The following is a 17,586-nucleotide window of genomic DNA, read 5'->3' as shown; positions in this document are numbered from 1 at the left end:
ACAGGAGGGTTCCCTTTCCTCCACACCCTCTCCAGCATTTATTATTTGTAGACTTTTTTTTTTTTTTTTTTTTAAATTACAGCTGTACCTATGGCATGTGGAAGTTCCCAGGCTAGGGGTTGAATCGCAGTTGCAGCTGCTGGCCTACACCAGAACCACAGCAGCACCTGATCCAAGCCATATCTGCAACCTACACTGCAGCGTGAAGCAATGCCAGATTCTTAACTCACTGGGTGAGGCCAGGGGTTGAACCTGCATCCTCATGGACACTATGTTGGGGTCTTAAACCATTGAGCCACAGTGGGAACTCCTATTTGTAGACTTTTTGATGATAGCCATTCTGATGGGTGTGATATGATATCTTATAGTTTTGATTTGCATTTCTTTAATAATTAGTGATGTTGAGCATATTTTCATATGTTTTTTGGACATTTGTAAGATATGACCTATTTATAGTCAATTACCCCCTTTGGTTTAGTCAAGCCTCCTCAATGTTGGAGGAATATGACCTTGAAGATATACAATTGTTGTTGTTTTTTAATCACAATTTCCAGTAAGGGTTTAAACACTTTTCCCCCACTTCTTTGAAGTGTTGAGATCTTAGGGTTCAAAGGAGAGTCTGCAGTCTTTGAGTTGGTGCGCCCTTCCATCTGGGAAACACAGCTAAGTCTTGGGAAGGAAAAAGCGACAAAGTGGACTTGCCTGAACTAAGCAGTACTTTGAGATCTGGCTATTTGACAATGTGGCATGTTAGAGCCTTGCACTCTCTGAATTCAAGTGAAAACGACTATCTTTGAAAAAGAAGCTTGTGTTACTCTTATCTCTGCTGTATAATGGACATAGAGCAAACATCAATCTGGACAGTAAAAAATAAGTGCAACCATTGATGAGATCCAGTGATGTCCACAATGGGGTCAGAATAAAGAGCACCAAAGCAAAATCTCTACTAGGGTATTATCAGTTTATTTTCTGATGCCCAGTTTCTTAGGCAAGATAAGAAAACCACCACTGTCTACACAGGAGCAAAAGGACTCTGCATATACCATTCCTGTCTCCTTCAAATGAGGGAGTTATTTCAATTCCAGGGGGTTGCTCTTTTGGGATAAAGCCCACATCTTCTTTTACTTTTAGCACAGGATGGCTAAATTCCATCCCATAGAGGAAAATGGGGATGATGCCTAAAATATAGGTACTCAGCAGTCACCCTTCCACTCAGAGATGGCTGAGTCTTAATGGAAACTGGTAGTAATAAAAAAATTGGAAGAGATCTTATGATTTAATTTCATTTTTACTTGAAATCAATAAGTACTAATATCATCCAGAAGAATCTTCACTGTGATTAATGATTAATGCTTTTCTCAGACCCTTCCGAGAGCCAATAGTTTGATTTACTTCAAGGACTAAAAGATAACACTTAAGCACCAGGCTTCTGTGGAACCAATGTAGCCCTAAGATTAGGAAAAAAATCACTGAATTTGGAGCTGGATGAATTTGGAGCTTTAAAATCATCTAGCTAGGGAGTTCCCATTGTGGCTCAGTGGTTAACGAATCCAACTAGGAACCATGAGGTTTCGGGTTCAATCCCTGGCCTCACTCAGTGGATTAGGGATCTGGCATTGACGTGAGCTGCGGTGTAGGTCGCAGACTTGGCTCAGATCTGGTGTTGCTGTGGCTCTGGCACTGGCCGGTGGCTACAGCTCCAATTAGACCCCTGGCCTGGGAACCTCCATTTGCCACGGGTGCAGCTCTAGAAAAGACAAAAAGACCAAAAAAATTAAAATAAAAATAAAAATAAAATAAAATCATCTAGCTAATTTCTCAAGGGCTGAAAGGTAAAGCAACTCAACCACTTCTTTAGTTGGTTGACCTTAATCTTCCTGAGACAAGCAGCAAGGAACTGATAAGATCAAGTATAATTGGCAATGAGGCTGAGTTATGGGCTGCCCAAGCCCCTGGCTTTGTGGCTCAAAGCAATGGTTGTAACTAAATAATAGAACTTCCTTCATCATTCCATAGGGCAATGATTCTCAGAGTGGGCCAAAAAAAGGCTCTTCACTCCCTTAAAACGACCCTAATCTGCAATTTCTCTCTTTGGTTTCTTCAAATAGCAGCAAGTTAATATTATTTAAAAAAATTTTTTTTGTCTTTTTAGGGCTGCATCTGTGGCGTATGGAAGTTCCCAGGCTAGAGGTCAAGTTGGAGCTGTAGCCACCAGCCTACACCACAGCCACAGCAATGTGGAATCCTTAACCCACTGAGCAAGGCCAGGGATCAAACCTGTGTCCTCATGGATATTAGTTGGATTTGTTACTGCTGAGCCACAATGGGGTCTCCAACAGCAAGTTATTTAACACATAACTAAAGACTACTACTAAGTCACCTCATAGAGGAAGGCAGTTAACTGGAATTACTAATTGGTATTCTCTTATTTCCCCCCTTTTTTATGGCCTCACCTGTGACATATGGAAGTTTTCAGGCCAGTGACTGAATCTGAGCCGCAGCTGCAGCGGCACCGGATCCTTTAACTGACTTCGTTTTTTAAACTCAGCCAAAGATCAAACATGTACCTCCACAGCAACCTGAGCAGCGCTAGTCTGATACTTAACCCATTGGGCCACAGTGGGAACTCCACTAATTGGTATTCTTAAATTTGAATTATTTGTGTTTACTGAGAGTCCTGATTAAGTTTACTAAGAAGTTTAGCTGCTGCAATGCTTAGGAACATCTTAATTGAACTTCAGAATTTCTGCAATTTGAGAAAAGAATATTTTGTCACCAGTACATTATCAATGAAGGCTTTGATTTTCAGGCTGCTGAGATTCTTGCCTCCTAATTACAAGTTACTGCTATTATATGTCACCATTACCACTCTCGTTCACTACAGGTGGTTTGTGATGCCACCTGAGTGTCAAGGATACAGAAGAACAGAAGTAATTTTGGCTTATTATTTCAAGTTGATGCACTGTGACTCAAATATGAAATATTCGCATACCAATGGCTAGAACAGATATGATTTCTCAATTTGTGACATTTCACTGATGGTGTGAGTTCATTAATTTATGCTATTCAAACAACCTGCATCATATTATAGCAAAGTAAGTGTAAAACCACAATTATTGTTAATTTCATAAAACTTAATTTTGTCATATGTTCATCTGTTTAAGCTCATGTTGTTCTCTTACAAAAGTAACTAACAGGTAATTCATACATGGTGGTAGTAGTGAGCATGATATAGCTTGTTTCTTTTGCTTCTCATTAGTCTTTATCAGCCAGTATTTTTTAATTTGAAAGTCATCAGTGAAAGGGAAGAGGACAATAAAAGAAAGTTTGAGAAACACTGCTTCAGTGTAGTGTTTAATCCAACTGACGAAGGAGGAACATGGTGCCAAAAAAGGCTAAAATGTGTATTCCTCTTTTCAGTCCCCAGGCTTGAACTTGAATCACAGTGTTACCTGTTTCATTGTTATAATGGGCTTCCATATAAGATTGTGTCTGGGGGATAAAAGGGTTCTTCAGTGTTATTTCAGTGAATGACTGTGGTCATCACACTGTAACGCATGTAAAACAATGTTTAAACACACATGTACAGGAGTTCCCATTGTGGCTCAGCAGTAACAAACCCTACTAGCATCCATGAGGATGCGGGTTCGATCTCTTGCCTTGCTCATGGGTTGAGGATCCAGTGCTGCTGTGGCTGTGCCGTAGGCTGGCAGCTACAGCTTTGATTCAGCCCCTAGCCTGGGAACTTTCATGTGCCACACATGCAGCCCTAAAAAGCAATAAAAATTTAAAAAAAAAGGCATGCGTATAAAAGATATTTCTAAGAGGGCAATTTCCTTGGCAGGTTGAAAACAGTGTGGTTCCTCTACTGAAACAACTACTGATTTGGCAAAAACTGTCTTAAGCAATGATTTTGGAACTCTGAGTCTGGACAAATGCTTGCAGTGTTCTGTCAGGAGTGCCTGACAGAAAAAAGAGGCTGGTAAATTTCACTGAGTTTTGGTATTCTGTGTAGCGGTTATCACCACTATGCTGAGCCCCACAGCAGGTAGGTTTGCAGATTGGCAGCCCATAATCCTGGTGCAGTTTATGCCAGCATGTGCAAGAGGGACCTTGTCCTCAAAAATTAGGGCTGTGTTCAGCTCTGCCTGGCAGTTCACTGAGAGGTTGTCACACAGACTGGCTGTTGTTTCAACTCCCATGGGCTGAAGCAGCTTTCTTGATAGTGATGGTTAAGGGGATTTAAAGAGGTAAAATATTTTATCTTTTCTTCTCTCTCTTTCTTTCTTATTGGCTAGGTACAGGAATTTCTTTTTTTTTTTTTTTTCCTGTCTTTTTCAGGGCCATACCTGCGGCACATGGAGGTTGTTCTCAGGCTAGGGGTCAAATCGGAGCTGTAGCTGCTGGCCTACATCACAGCCACATCAACGCCAGATCCGAGCCATGTTTACGACCTACGCCACAACTCATGGCAATGCCAGATCCTTAACCCACTAAGTGAGGCCAGGGATCGAACCTGCATCCTCATGAATGCTAGTCAGACTTGTTTCTGCTGAGCCAAGATGGGAACTCCGGGGTCCAGGAATTTAAGGAAATCTCTGTCAGTTCACTGGCTAACCACAGAGATAATGGAACAGAGACTTCAATGAACACCCAACAAGGAATATAATCTTTCCAAAAATAATTTGAAAAAGTCACTAAAATAAACAGCTAACTACAGACTTTACCAAGTGAAAACGGCAATTCCTGGGAAGGGGATTTTATTTCCAGAATTATTACATTACAATATTCAAAATGTCCAGTTCTCAAGAAAGCTTACAAAGAAATAGGAAAGTATGGCCCATTCACAGGAAAAAAAAGAAACGTACAGAAATCATTCCTAAGGAAGCCCAGCACTGAGAGGTAATACACAAAGATTTTAACTCTCTTAAATATGCTCTGTGAGAGAACCCATTGACCAAAAAACTAAAGAAAATCTGGAAAATATATGAAAGAATAGGGAATATCAGTAAAGGAAAATTATAAAAAGGAAATAAAAAGTATAACAGCCAAAATAAAAAACTTATGAGAGGGGTTCAACAGTGTCTCTGAGCAGGCAGAAAAATCAGTAAATTTTAAGGCAGGGTAACTGAAATGACTGAGTCAGAGGATAAGAAAAAAAAATAAGAATGAAGAAAAATGAACAGTGCCTAAGGGACTACGGGACACCATCAAGCTTACCATATACACACATCATGCAAGTTCAAGAACGAGAAGGAAAAAAAAAAAGACCCAGGTGCCCCCTCCGATTATAAAAAAAATCTGAGGAAATAATGGCTAAAAACTCCCCAAATCTGTTGAAAGACATGAATCTACTTAACCAAGAATCAAACTGAACTGCAGCAGGATAAATCCTGAGATCCATACTGAGGGTCATTATAACCAAACTGTCAAAAGTCAGAAACAGAGAAGTTTGAAAGCAACCAGAGAGAAGCAACTCAACCTGTACAAGGGACCCTCAATAAAATTATCAGCTGATTTCTCATCAGAAACCATAGAGGCTAGAAGGTAGTGGGATGATATATTTAATGTGTTCAGAAGAAAAAAGCTATCAACAAAGAATTCCATATGTGGCAAAACAGTCTTTTAAAATAAGGGAGAAATTAAGATATTCTCATGCTAGGGAAGATCATTGTTAGAGGGCTTGTCCTACAAGAAATGCTAAAGGGATTTCTTCAGGTGGAAACCAAAGAATACTAATGGTAACTCAAAGCCATGAAAAAATATAGATAAGTGGTCAATGTAACTACATGTTAGTGTATAAACGTCAGCAGTATTGTAATTTTTGATACATAACTCCTTTTTGTTTCCTGTATGATGTAAAAGATATAATAACTATAAATCTATGTTAATAGGCACAAAGTATATAAAAATGTACTCTGTGGGAGTTCCCTTGTGGTCCAGTAGTTAGAACTTGATGCTTTCACTGCTGTGGTCCAGATTCAACCTCTGGTCTGGGAACTAAGATCACATATCAGGCCACTGCACACTGTGGCAAAAAAAAAAAAAAAAAAAAAAAAAAAAAAAAAATCTGTGATTTCAACATGAAGAAGGGTGATAGATTTGTAAATAAAGAGTGTTAATGTATGTTATTGAAACTAAGTTGATATCAATTCAAACTAAATTCAGGTTAACTGTCATCCCTACGGAGACCTAGCAAAGTTGCAGGATATAAGATTAACACACAAAATCAGTTGTGTTTCAATATATCAGCAATGAACAATCCAAAAAGGAAATTAAAAAAAACAATTTCATGGGAGTTCCCCATTGTGACTCAGTGGGTAAAGAACTCGACATAGTTTCTGGGAGGATGCAAGTTTGATCCCTGGCCTTGCTCAGTGGGTTCTAGCATTGCTGTAAGCTGCAGTGTAGGCCTCAGCTGCAGCTGCAATTCGACCTCTAGCCCGGGAACTTCCATATGCTGCAAATGCGGCTGTAAAAATAAAAAAATTAAAATTAAAAAAATTTTCATTTACAATAGCATTCAAAAGAATAGAAAACCCAGGAATAAATTTAACCAATAAATTTAACCAATGCAATTTTTGCTGAAAATTGCAAAACACTAATGAATGAAATTAACGAAGGTCTAAATATGGAAGGCAGCACTGTTCATGGACCAGAAGACAATACTGCTAAGAAGGCAACATGCCCCAAGGCAAACTATAGATTAATGCAATCTCTATTAAAATTCCAACTGCCTTTTTTGCAGAAATGGAAAAGCCAACACTCAGATTTCAACATAACTGCGAATGGACTCAATTAGTCAAAACGATATTGAAAAAGAAAAAGTTGGAAGGTTCATATGTTACAATTTCAAAACTTACTACAAAGCTACAAGTTAAATAATTGTGGTGCTAGCATAAGGATATACATAGAGACCAATGGAACAAAACTGAGAATCCAAACTCAACATCTATGACAAGTTGATTTTCAAAAAAAACCCCAAATAAATAAATAAAAAAAATAAAATAAATGAAAATAATAAAAATAAACAATATAAATAAAATAATAAAAATAAATAATAAATAATTTTTAAAAAACACAAAAAAACAAAGTGGGTATCATGACTATTTATTAAGGGGCAAGAAGAGTCTTGAAAAATGGTGCTAGGAGTTCCCATCATGGCGCAGTGGAAATGAATCTTACTAGGCACCATGAAGTTGCCAGTTCGATCCCTGACCTCGCCCAATGGGTTAAGGATCTGGCGTTGCCATGAGCTGTGGTGTAGGTAGCAGACACAGCTTGGATCTCGTGTTGCTGTTGGCTGTAGCATAGGCTGGCAGCCGTAGCTCCAATTAGACTCCTAGCCTGGGAACCTCCATATGCCACGTGAGTGCCACCCTAAAAAAAGCCTAAATAAATAAATAAATAAATCTTCATGACCTCAGATTTGGCAACGAATTCTTAGTTTTTTGGGTTTTTTTCTGGCTGTGCCCATGACATGTGGAAGATTCTGGGCCAGGGATCAAACTCTTGCCACATGCCACCGGTGTGCATCACCCCTGACCCCACCAAAAAAAAGAAAAAGGAAAAAAAAATAGATAAAATGGATTTCATCAAAGGACACTATGAAGAATATCAAAATACAACCTACAAAATACACTATGAAGAATATCAAAATACACCTACAGAATGAGAGAAAATAGTTTCAAATTAAAAATCTGAGGAGTTCCCACCATGGCACAATGGGATTGGCTGTGTCTATGGAGTGCTGGGGTGCAGGTTCTAACCCTGGTCTATCACAGTGGGTTAAGGATCCGGTGTAGCCGCAACTGTGCATAGGTCACAGCTGTGGCTCAGATCCGATCTCTGGCCCAGGAATTCCACATGCCATGAGATGGCCAAAAAAGAGGAAAAAAAATCTGATAAAGGTTTAATATCCAGAAAATAAAAATAACTCTTACAACTCAACAACAAAAAAGACAGTCCAATTATAAAATGGGCAAAAAACTGAACACACATTTCTCCAAAGAACATATGTAAATGTGCAACAAGCACATGAAAAGATGTTCAACATCACTGGTCATTAAGGAAATGTAAATCAAACCACACTGAGCTACCATTTTATACCCCTAGGATGGCTTTAATTAAAAAAAACAAAAACAAAAACAAAAATAGGAAATGACAAGCGTTAGTGAGAACATGGAGAAACAGGAGCCCTCAGACATTCTGGTAGGAATGTAAAAAGGTGTAGCCATTTTGGAAGATAGTTTAGTAGTTCCTCAAAATGTTAAACACAGAGTTACCATAATGATCCAGCAAATTTACTCCTAGTGTAAGCTCAAGAAAAATTTAAATATATGTCCAAACAGAAACTTGCACATGAATGTTTATAGTAGCATTATTCACAAAAGTCAAAAGAGAGAAACAACCTAAATGTTCATCAATGGATGAAAAGATTAATAAACGCTGGTATATACGTACAATGGAATCCTATTTAGCCAAGAAAGGAACGAAGTACTGATACATCCAACTACTTGGAACTTCAAAGACATGCTAAGTGAAAAAAGCCAGACACAAAGGCCATCTATTATATGTTTCCTTTTATATGACATATCCATAACAGGCAAATCCAGATTTGTCTAAATAAAATAAAAATAACTAAATAAAAGCAGATTATTTAGTTACTAGGAAATAAGGGGATGGAGGGTGATCATTTAGTGGAGGCAAGGTGTTTCTCTTGGGTGATCAAAAAGTTTTGGAACTAGAGAGAGGGTAGTGGTTGCATAACATTCTGAATACACTAAATGCCAATGAATTATACAAAATTGTATGTTATGTAAATTATCACAACATTGTAAATCAACTATACTTCAATAAAACTTTAAAAAATGAAAAAAACAGGAGTTCCCATGGTGGCTCAGCAGCAACAAACTAGTATCCATGAGGACTAGGGATTGATCCCTGGCCTCACTCGGTGGGTTAAGGATCATGTGTTGCCGTGGCTGTGGTGTAGGCTGGCTGCTACAGCTCTGATTCGACCCCTAATCTGGGAATTTCCATACACCATAGGTGCAGCCCTAAAAAGACAAAAAAAAAAAAAAAAAAAAAAAAAAAAAGAGAGAAAGTAAGAAAAGGAAAAAAAAAAGAAAAAACAAACAACACCCCACCTAAATTGTATGTTATGTGACTTCCACCTCAATTTAAAAAAAAAGACTGAAAATCACTGTTATAGAGGATATTCAGTGGTCAGTTTTAAAAAAAGTTGCCAGTAGTGGTAGTCTCTACCTGCAAGTTCAAAAAAATTTTATATAAATATTCATTCTTACCTGAAATGAGAAGCTTGATTTAGGAGGCAGCTATAGTCATCAGGAAGTTCTATCAAGCTATTTCTTTTTCTAGGGTACCTAGAAATATAATTTAAACGGCAATTTTCTTTAAGAGTAATAAGCCCAGATTGAAAAGAGACCAAGCAACAGAAGGAAGAATGTCTTAAAAATAACAAAAGCATTCATACTTGCAATCCATAGTTTCTACTGTTGACTAGATTAACTCCAAACTTCTCAGCCTAGAATTCCAGATCTTTCATTGTCTGGCTTCCTTTCCAAATCCAACTCCCACCATTTCCTAAGACTAAACTGTTCTAGCTAGATTTCCCTATGATCTAGAAAGGTAATATAAAGTAGTGGTTAAGAACATAGCTTTTGAAATCAAACAGATCTGGTTACAAATCTAAAATTCTCTGACACCTGACCAGTCACTCAACCTAATCCTGTATGATAAATATATTATACTTTCTCAATCATAAGGCAGGCACACTATCAATAACACATTTTGGTGGGGAGGGATGATGACATAAAAATTTCATTAAGAAATGTTAAATATGAATAATAGCCATCAAGGAGAGTGTGAGAACTCAGTAAGATACTAAAGTGAAACATAATGTACTTAGTACTTTACATATGTTTGCAGCTGTTAGCATTCATTCTCCCTATACTAATACAATAAAAAGCCTTGCATGCATGCCTTGGGGAAGGTCATCTAAATAACATGAAATTCTCTCCTCAAACCCTCATCAGTTCAAAATCTATAATTCTTTCTGTGATCAGCTAAAAATTATCTCCTCTAAGACTAACACTGCATCATTAAGAATATTTACTCTTTACATTTCTATAGCATCAACAGTATAGTCCATATGTAATTAATTATAAACTTTATATTGTCTTTAATTTATGTACATAATTATACTATAAATTACTCATGACCAAAGGATGTATGTATTATGTCTTTTAACTCTCCTAGACTATTTTAATACCATGCTGGGGAAATAAAAGATGTCTAAAAGGCACACAATGACTTAAACGCAAAACTGTGTGAAATTAATTGTTCTAAAATATGTACTACTCATCTGCTAATCTCTTCTTTTCTTGGTGATGTGAATATTAATGCATCTGAGCACAGGAGGTGGATCTATAATGTCTAAATCACTAAATCTGGGTTAAGGGGTAGACTGCATATGCACATCGAAGGCAAAGGTGAAAGGAGCTCAAGGGGTAAAAACAGATGAGAAAGGGAGGTGGCAAATGCACACTGTCTCACAGTGTTTGCTTTAGCCATTAAAAAAAAAATTTAGTACTGATGTCAGTATTTAAGGTTAGGGTTCAATTCCTTTCTTATTGACGCAAGTCAATTTGAATAAAGATTAGAGATTGTACATAACACAAATAACACCCTGGAGAGAGTGCAAAGAAAATAAGTATGCAGTTTTGGTCCTTGTTGAGTTTGCCATTTAGTGATTTATGGTGTTGGAAGGGACACATGCACACACACATATGAACACAAACATATGAGAGGATATTTTAGAAGCGGCTTCAGGGAGAAGGTAACATTTGAACTGGACCTTTACAAAGAGATGGGTTTTGATTTAAGCCATAACTTAAGGGAGATAGAAGGGCTGAAGAAAAGTTTTGTTGGGTAATCCCTAAGCATATAGGAAATGGGAAGGAAGGAATAGTTCTATTTATATCTAACTTTATTCGCAAAAGCAAAAAAAGTGGTTTACGTGAATATGTCATTATCCTCTCATTTTAATACACTAGCAACTCCAAGAAGCCACCTCCTCCTTGCCTTTTAACAGGTATGCAGTAGCTTAAAGAATGAGAGATGTTCATGTCAAACAATTTAAGAGGGAAAGGACAGTCATTTCAAGAAAACAACCAATTGTACAAAAATCTAATTTCTGGCAAAGACCTAACAGAAATGTAAGAAAAAATGTGCTCAGTGAGAATGAAGACAACAGAGTAAAAAGCATGCTCAACAACCAACTACTTTTGGAAATACAACTTGATGGGGAAGGATTGAGAAAAATAAAACCGACCTGACAATGGTGCTTTTTTGCTTCAAACAGTTTAGTAAGGCAGGGTCTGCACACCACCTGTACGGGCAGTGGAAAGAAAAAGCAAATGGGTCATCACAACGTCAGTGCAAATACTCATTAAGCCATCTGCTTCAAATCTCTCTGTTCCTTCTTTCCATGTGCCCTCTGTTAGACTTTTTTTTAACCTTGCATCTGCCCCCTTTCTTCTCTTCTCTTCCTTTTTGTGTCTTCCTATTTATTTTCCCCCTCTTTTTCATTAATTTCTTTTTTAAAGGGTTCATCTATTACTAGAAAAACTGAAAGCATTCTGAGTATTTTAACAAGAGGGAATTTAATACCAGGAATTGAAAATAATAGGGACAGAAGGGCTGAGGAAACAACCAGGATACAAAAGGGCCAGAGAACCCTAAGATTAGCCAATAAAAGGAAGCTACCACCCTTGCCAGGATGGAGGAACAAAAGAAAATAGTGGTAGTTTTGGTGCTCAGAGGCTAGTGCCACTGGTGAAAGACTTGTGTGGTGGGAACTGGAGCCAGGGAAGAGCTGTAGCCACAGGCAGAGAGAGGGGGTCTAAACACAGGCTTCTCTCTTCCTCCTGGCCTCCAATATCCTACCAGGTCCTCACACAGGCTGAACACAGGCAGAAACCAAGTGACAAGGGAAACTAGGAAATATAGTGGTCAGTCCCCTACCCTTCAGAGCAGAGGATGAGGAAAGGCTTTGAAGCAAGCTGAGCCAGGAAAAGTACAGACTTTTTGTTTCCAAGTTTGAATTTTTAACATTAATCCAGAACAGCAAGTTAAAAACATAACGACTCCAAGAATATAAAAGTAAAATTAGTATAACCTACTGTGACTGTACTCAACACAAAGAATGATACTGATTTTTTTTAATCTATTTGATTCATTTTTATCACACTAGAGATCAGAATACCTCATGAGAAATGTGGAAACACAGAAAAGAACTCGCGAGAAGAGGTTGAGAGCACAGAAAGAGGTGGCAGGAGAAAGGCAGACATTCACACAAATCCTGACACAGGCATGCAGGGCAAAAGACACTAATTAAATAAAAAGGTAGAAAACAGAAAAGACGAAAGGAAATTGGGGGTGTGATACTATGACCCATAATGTTAAAAAAGAGTCAACTAGTTCAAAATGGGGTTACTTGTGCTAAGCCCATGATCAAACCAAGACATAACACTTAACCTAACTGCAATTTCAACCTTCCCCAGGAACGAAATCTTTACCAGTCAGTCTTGAACTTCCCAGTCACCACCAGTAAGGTAACCTGCCTAAGAGAAACTTCTGTTCCTCAAAGGAAGGTACCTTGCCTGAAAGAATCTTTTTTTCCTTTATGACTTCCTTGTCCCACACCTCTCTGCCTGTACAGTTCCTTTGTACTTGGTAGATGGGATGCACCAACTAGATCTTCAATTTTACTCAGCTGAATTTTTTTTAACAATAATAAGAAATTTCTATTTGGTCTTGGAGTCAGTTCCTGGCATAAATGGGTCAGCACAACCTCAGGACTGAGGTTGCAAATGCTTTAAATTTTCTAAGTGATGTGAGGGGAAAGGTGTCTTTTGTTTTATTTGGACCTAAGGATAGCTGCCAGGAGAATTATCCATGTGACTACAGGGTTGAATCTTTCAGCCTCCCCTTACCTTCTACCCAGAGGAGGGAAGGGGTGCTGGAGGTTGAACAATTGCCAATGGTTAATGACTTAATCAATCGTGCTCATGTAATGAAGCCTCCATAAAACCCCACAAAGTCAGGATTTGAAGAGTCTCTAGGCTGGCGAACATGTTAACACAATGAGACGTTATTATTAAAATGATGTTACATGTCAATGTTATCTCAAAAAAAAAAAAAAAAAAGAAAGAAAGAAAAGAAAACAGTGGTGGCAAAGATAGGGAGATTAGGAGGATAGAGAGTGATCAGAAGGGCCAGTAAGTAATGAGGTAGAAGTTTTAATGAAAGGAAGACACACTTCTCCAAGAGAAATTTTTTTTTTTTTTGGTCTTTTTAGGGTTGCACCTGTGGCACATGGAGGTTCCCAGGCTAGGGGTCTAATTGGAGCTATAGCCACCGGCCTACGCCACAGTCACAGCAACTCCAGGTCTGAGCTTCGTCTGCAACCTACACCACAGCTCATGGCAACGCCAGATCCCTAACCCACTGAGCGAGGCCAGGGATCTAACCGGAAACCTCATGGCTCCGAGTCTGATTCACTAACCACTGAGCCATGACAGGAACTCTTCCAAGGGAAATTTAACTGGATACACCTTTGATCTACCAAATGACAATTTTTTCCTCTTCAGTCACCCTTCTGAAATGTGTACCACCGCGTGAGATATGCTACTGTTGCAGCCCCACTTTGGGTTCTTTTGATACTTAACTGTGATGGCATGCCTACTGACAACATGACTTAGCCCCACCCACCCCTACCCCATACTCATTTAAAACTGAGATGAGATAGCATCTGTGGGGAAAATAAGAACAGTGAATAGCAGTCATGGTGGAACAAACAGAAACTGTAGCTGCCCACTGCTGCCAGTCTTATCCCTAACTCCTTAAGTATGTGAATTAGGAATCTCATCTATTTTTGTTACCCCTTTAATCAATGTTAATCAATCTAACAGCTTAGCAAATAATTTTAATATAAATATCCAAACTGTATAATAACCCAATGATGATATTTTATCCCAACAGTACCTCTGGAGGAGGGGCCTTATAGTATCCCAATATTTCTGGAAAAGCAGAAACAAATTTGTGGGTAAAGATAAATAGCTACAGAGTGCACTGTACTCGCTCTCTGCAGAATCTGCAAGAAAATAAAAAATACATTTAATAAGCACATTATTCTTAGTCAATCTACTAATAGAGCTTCTTCATTATTTATACTCATTTCTATCCTCTCTAAGAGTGTATTTTGTACTCCATAAAACTGTGGGTGACAAATAAGACACACTGATCCTTTTAAATCTGATCAAGTCATTCTCCTGATCAGATTTTTCCAACAGCAAACCACAAAAATAAAAAATACAAAAGTCCCTATTATGGCACAAAGCCCTACCTGATCTGCTCGTGGCTGCCTCTTGGACCTTATCTCCTACCACCCTCCCTCCCCTTGTTTATTAGGCTTCAGACACTCCTTTCTTCCATTCCTTGACTATGTCAAGCAAAGCCTTTGAGTTTATTGTTCCTTCTGCTTAGGAATACTCTTCCTTCAGCTCTCTACCCGGTTGAACCCTATCTCTTTCTTTAATGTCTCTTGCTCAATGTCTGCTCACAGAGAAGCCTCCATGACTATCATGGGAGGTACCCACTCTGGCCCCAGGATTCTCCATTCCCATGACCTGATTTATTTTTCTTTGCAGCACTTACCGCCATTTGACGTTATACTATATATCTTTATCTGTTTTTATTTGGTATCCTCCCAATAAAAGAAATGACTTGACTTTATTTACTGCCATATTACAGCATTGACTAGATGATATGATTTTTTAAAAAATGAAAACAACAGATCTGTACCGATGATCAGAACAAACCTAGGTCTAATAAATTCTCCTGAACTGAGTTTAAGATGAAGAAGCTGACAGACAGTAAAATAGACAAAAGGAGAAAAGGACAAAAGGAAGAACCTCTGAGCAACTTTAATGACGCTTCCAAAATGATACAAATCTTTTTTTTTTTTTTGAAAACCATACAAACCTGATTTTACCCACACAAAGTCACAAGGAAGCGTTCTCTACCCTAATACAGATTTAACCCAAGTAAAGGAAAAAAGAAATGATTCTGTTACTCAAGTACACATGGCCTTGGTTTGTCAAAGCAGGCCTCTTCCAGCAGCATTTTAATTCCTTTATAATAGTCATACATTCAAAATTCAAAAAACAGAGTATACAATAAAAATTTCCTCTTACCTAACCAAACAGTTCTCTTCCCTTAAAGGCAACCCATGTTTCTAATTTCTTGTACACCTCATCCATTATATTCTGCATGCAGGCATCCTATAAGCTCAAGTACAAAAACTGTACACAGATGAGAGCCACGAGTAGGTTTCACAGATTATGAGGCTAATCTGGTTTTTGGCCTCACCTTTTACCTAAACTAGGGCAGGGGCACACTTATTTGGAGTGAACACTTCATTCTTCACTGAGATGAAGAATGAAGAAGTGATTTCTCACCCTGTATTCTTGAAGTTAAAGATAAGAAAAAAAGTCTCTTATTTACTACTCTGTGATTTCATTTTCCTACTTACTGGTAAACAGATCTTCAGGTGGAGTTATTCCAAGTAAATAATGGAAAAACAATGCAGCACAGCGAAGGTAAGGGATGATGCCATTCTTCAATGAGACCCATAAATACCAGCCAGGAATACCACACCCAACGTAGCTAAGAAGCAGTAATTCCAGAAAAAACAGAATATTAATCAGGCTAAAACTCTGCCTAGATTATAAACACATCCCTTTTAAAAATACAGCTAAGCATTAAATAATTTTTATCCACTTAATTTTTAAACACAAAGTATTTAACTAGCTATAGCTTTAGTCTTTAAATCTCCTAACAGCTTCCTAAAGAAAACCACAAATCTTCCATATTTTACCAAGCAGATTTTTTTTTTTTTTAAGGGCTGCACTGGAAGCATAGGGGTTGAATCGGAGCTGCAGCTGCCAGGTTACACAACAGCCATAGCAACACCAGATCTGAGCTACGTCTGTGACTTACACGACAGCTGACAGCAATGCCAGAACCTTAACTCACTAAGCGGTGCCAGGGATGGAACCTGGATCATCATGGATACTAGTTGGGTTAGTTAACACTGAGCCACAACGGGAACTCCCCCATGTAGATTTTTAAGGCAAAGAACTACCTTTTTCTTTTTTCCTAATCCTTGTATTGAAATGTGGACCGAATGTACTTATCAATAACTAACCAAAGCAGCTAAGTTAGCTAAAAAAATAATAATAATACTTTCCTGATTTCTGTATTAAAACTGGTAATTTTCAGAGCTCTGAAACTAATCTATATGGTACTATAATCATACAACACAAAGAGTGACCCTTAATGTAAAACATGGACTTTAGTTAATAACAAAGTGTCAATGCTGGTTCATCAACTTAACAAATGTACCACACAATCACAAAAAAATGGAGGGGGAAGGGAGTAAATGGGAAAACTGAATTTTCTTTTCTTTTCTTTTTTTTGTCCTTTTGTCTTTTCTAGGGCCACACCTGAGGCATATAGAGGTTCCCAGGCTAGGGGTCTAATTGGAGTTGTAACCGTTGGCCTTTGCCACAGTCACAGCAACGCCGGATCCGAGCCATGTCTGCAACCTATACCACAGCTCATGGCAACAAGGGATCCTTAACCCACTGAGCAAGGCCAGGGATCGAACGCGCGCGCAACTTCATGGTTCCTAGTCGGATTCGTTAACCATTGAGCCATGATGGGAACTCTGGGAATTCTGTATTTTCTGTTCAATTTTTCTATAAACCTAAAATAGCTCTAAAAAATAAAGTATATCAACATAAATATACACACATATACAGTACCTAAATTAAAAAAAAAACTGACAGATGAAGATGATGAAAACAAAAAAGGGAACTTGGCCACAGGTGATGTTCAGTAGAGTACTCCTGTTACATTTTGGCTTCAATCTTTGCATTGTCAATGTATTTTACATATTACTCACAACAATCTTAAAAAACTTCTAATTAGTTAAGTGCATCAACTATATGGATTGCCTCAAAATGACAACCTATTTTTGCCTTTCTACATTTATTTAAATTCTAAATACTGCATATTATTAAATTTCTATCATTTTTTGCTTATGTTTCCAGAACAGTTAACAAGACTAACTAGTTTCAGACTCAGAAACAAATAAATCAGTAACTCTTATTTGCGGTTAATGGATAACAACAAACACCTTTAACTGATTTTTATTTTATTTTTTTGTCTTTTTGCCATTTCTTGGGCTGTTCCCGCAGCATATGGAGGTTCCCAGGCTAGGGGTCTAGTTGGAGCTGTAGCTGCCGGCCTATACCACAGCCACAGCAAGGTGGGATCTGAGCCGAGTCTGCGACCTACACCACAGCTCACGGCAACACCAGATCCTTAACCCACTGAGCAAGGCCAGGGATCGAACCTGCAACCTCATGGTTCCTAGTCAGATTCGTCAACCACTGAGCCACGACGGGAACTTCTTAACTGATTTTTAAAAACCGG

The 17,586-nt window shown here is 38.2% G+C and overlaps 1 protein-coding gene and 1 long non-coding RNA gene across 5 annotated transcripts in view; both read right to left on the bottom strand.

Annotated features, from left to right (window-relative positions):
- Nucleotides 1-17,586, bottom strand: part of UBR1 (ubiquitin protein ligase E3 component n-recognin 1) — a 141,369-nt gene that overhangs the window by 4,679 nt on the left and 119,104 nt on the right. For all 4 annotated transcript variants that reach the window (XR_014813013.1, XM_021097091.2, XM_084972918.1 and 1 more), the window contains 4 exons: nt 15,620-15,753; nt 14,071-14,179; nt 11,357-11,413; nt 9,309-9,386 (listed from right to left, as the gene is read on the bottom strand). Coding sequence is in view for 3 of the 4 variants with exons in the window: in XM_021097091.2 (XP_020952750.1) it covers nt 9,309-9,386; nt 11,357-11,413; nt 14,071-14,179; nt 15,620-15,753 (378 nt within the window). In the remaining variant the exon portion in view is untranslated. The remainder of the gene's footprint in view (nt 1-9,308; nt 9,387-11,356; nt 11,414-14,070; nt 14,180-15,619; nt 15,754-17,586) is intronic.
- Nucleotides 323-5,268, bottom strand: LOC146406390 (uncharacterized). Its single transcript, XR_014814494.1, has 2 exons — nt 2,232-5,268; nt 323-1,697 (listed from the first exon to the last, which is right to left on the bottom strand). It is a non-coding gene; the product is annotated as an uncharacterized LOC146406390 (long non-coding RNA).

This window comes from Sus scrofa, chromosome 1 (genome assembly GCF_054392235.1).
Source record: "Sus scrofa isolate SSC_HxYL_T2T_F1_AM1 chromosome 1, Sscrofa_HxYL_maternal_Yorkshire_Landrace_v2.0, whole genome shotgun sequence".
Lineage (NCBI taxonomy): Eukaryota > Metazoa > Chordata > Mammalia > Artiodactyla > Suidae > Sus > Sus scrofa.
Note: the sequence above shows the minus strand (reverse complement) of the source record. Positions and strands in the feature narration are given on the sequence as shown.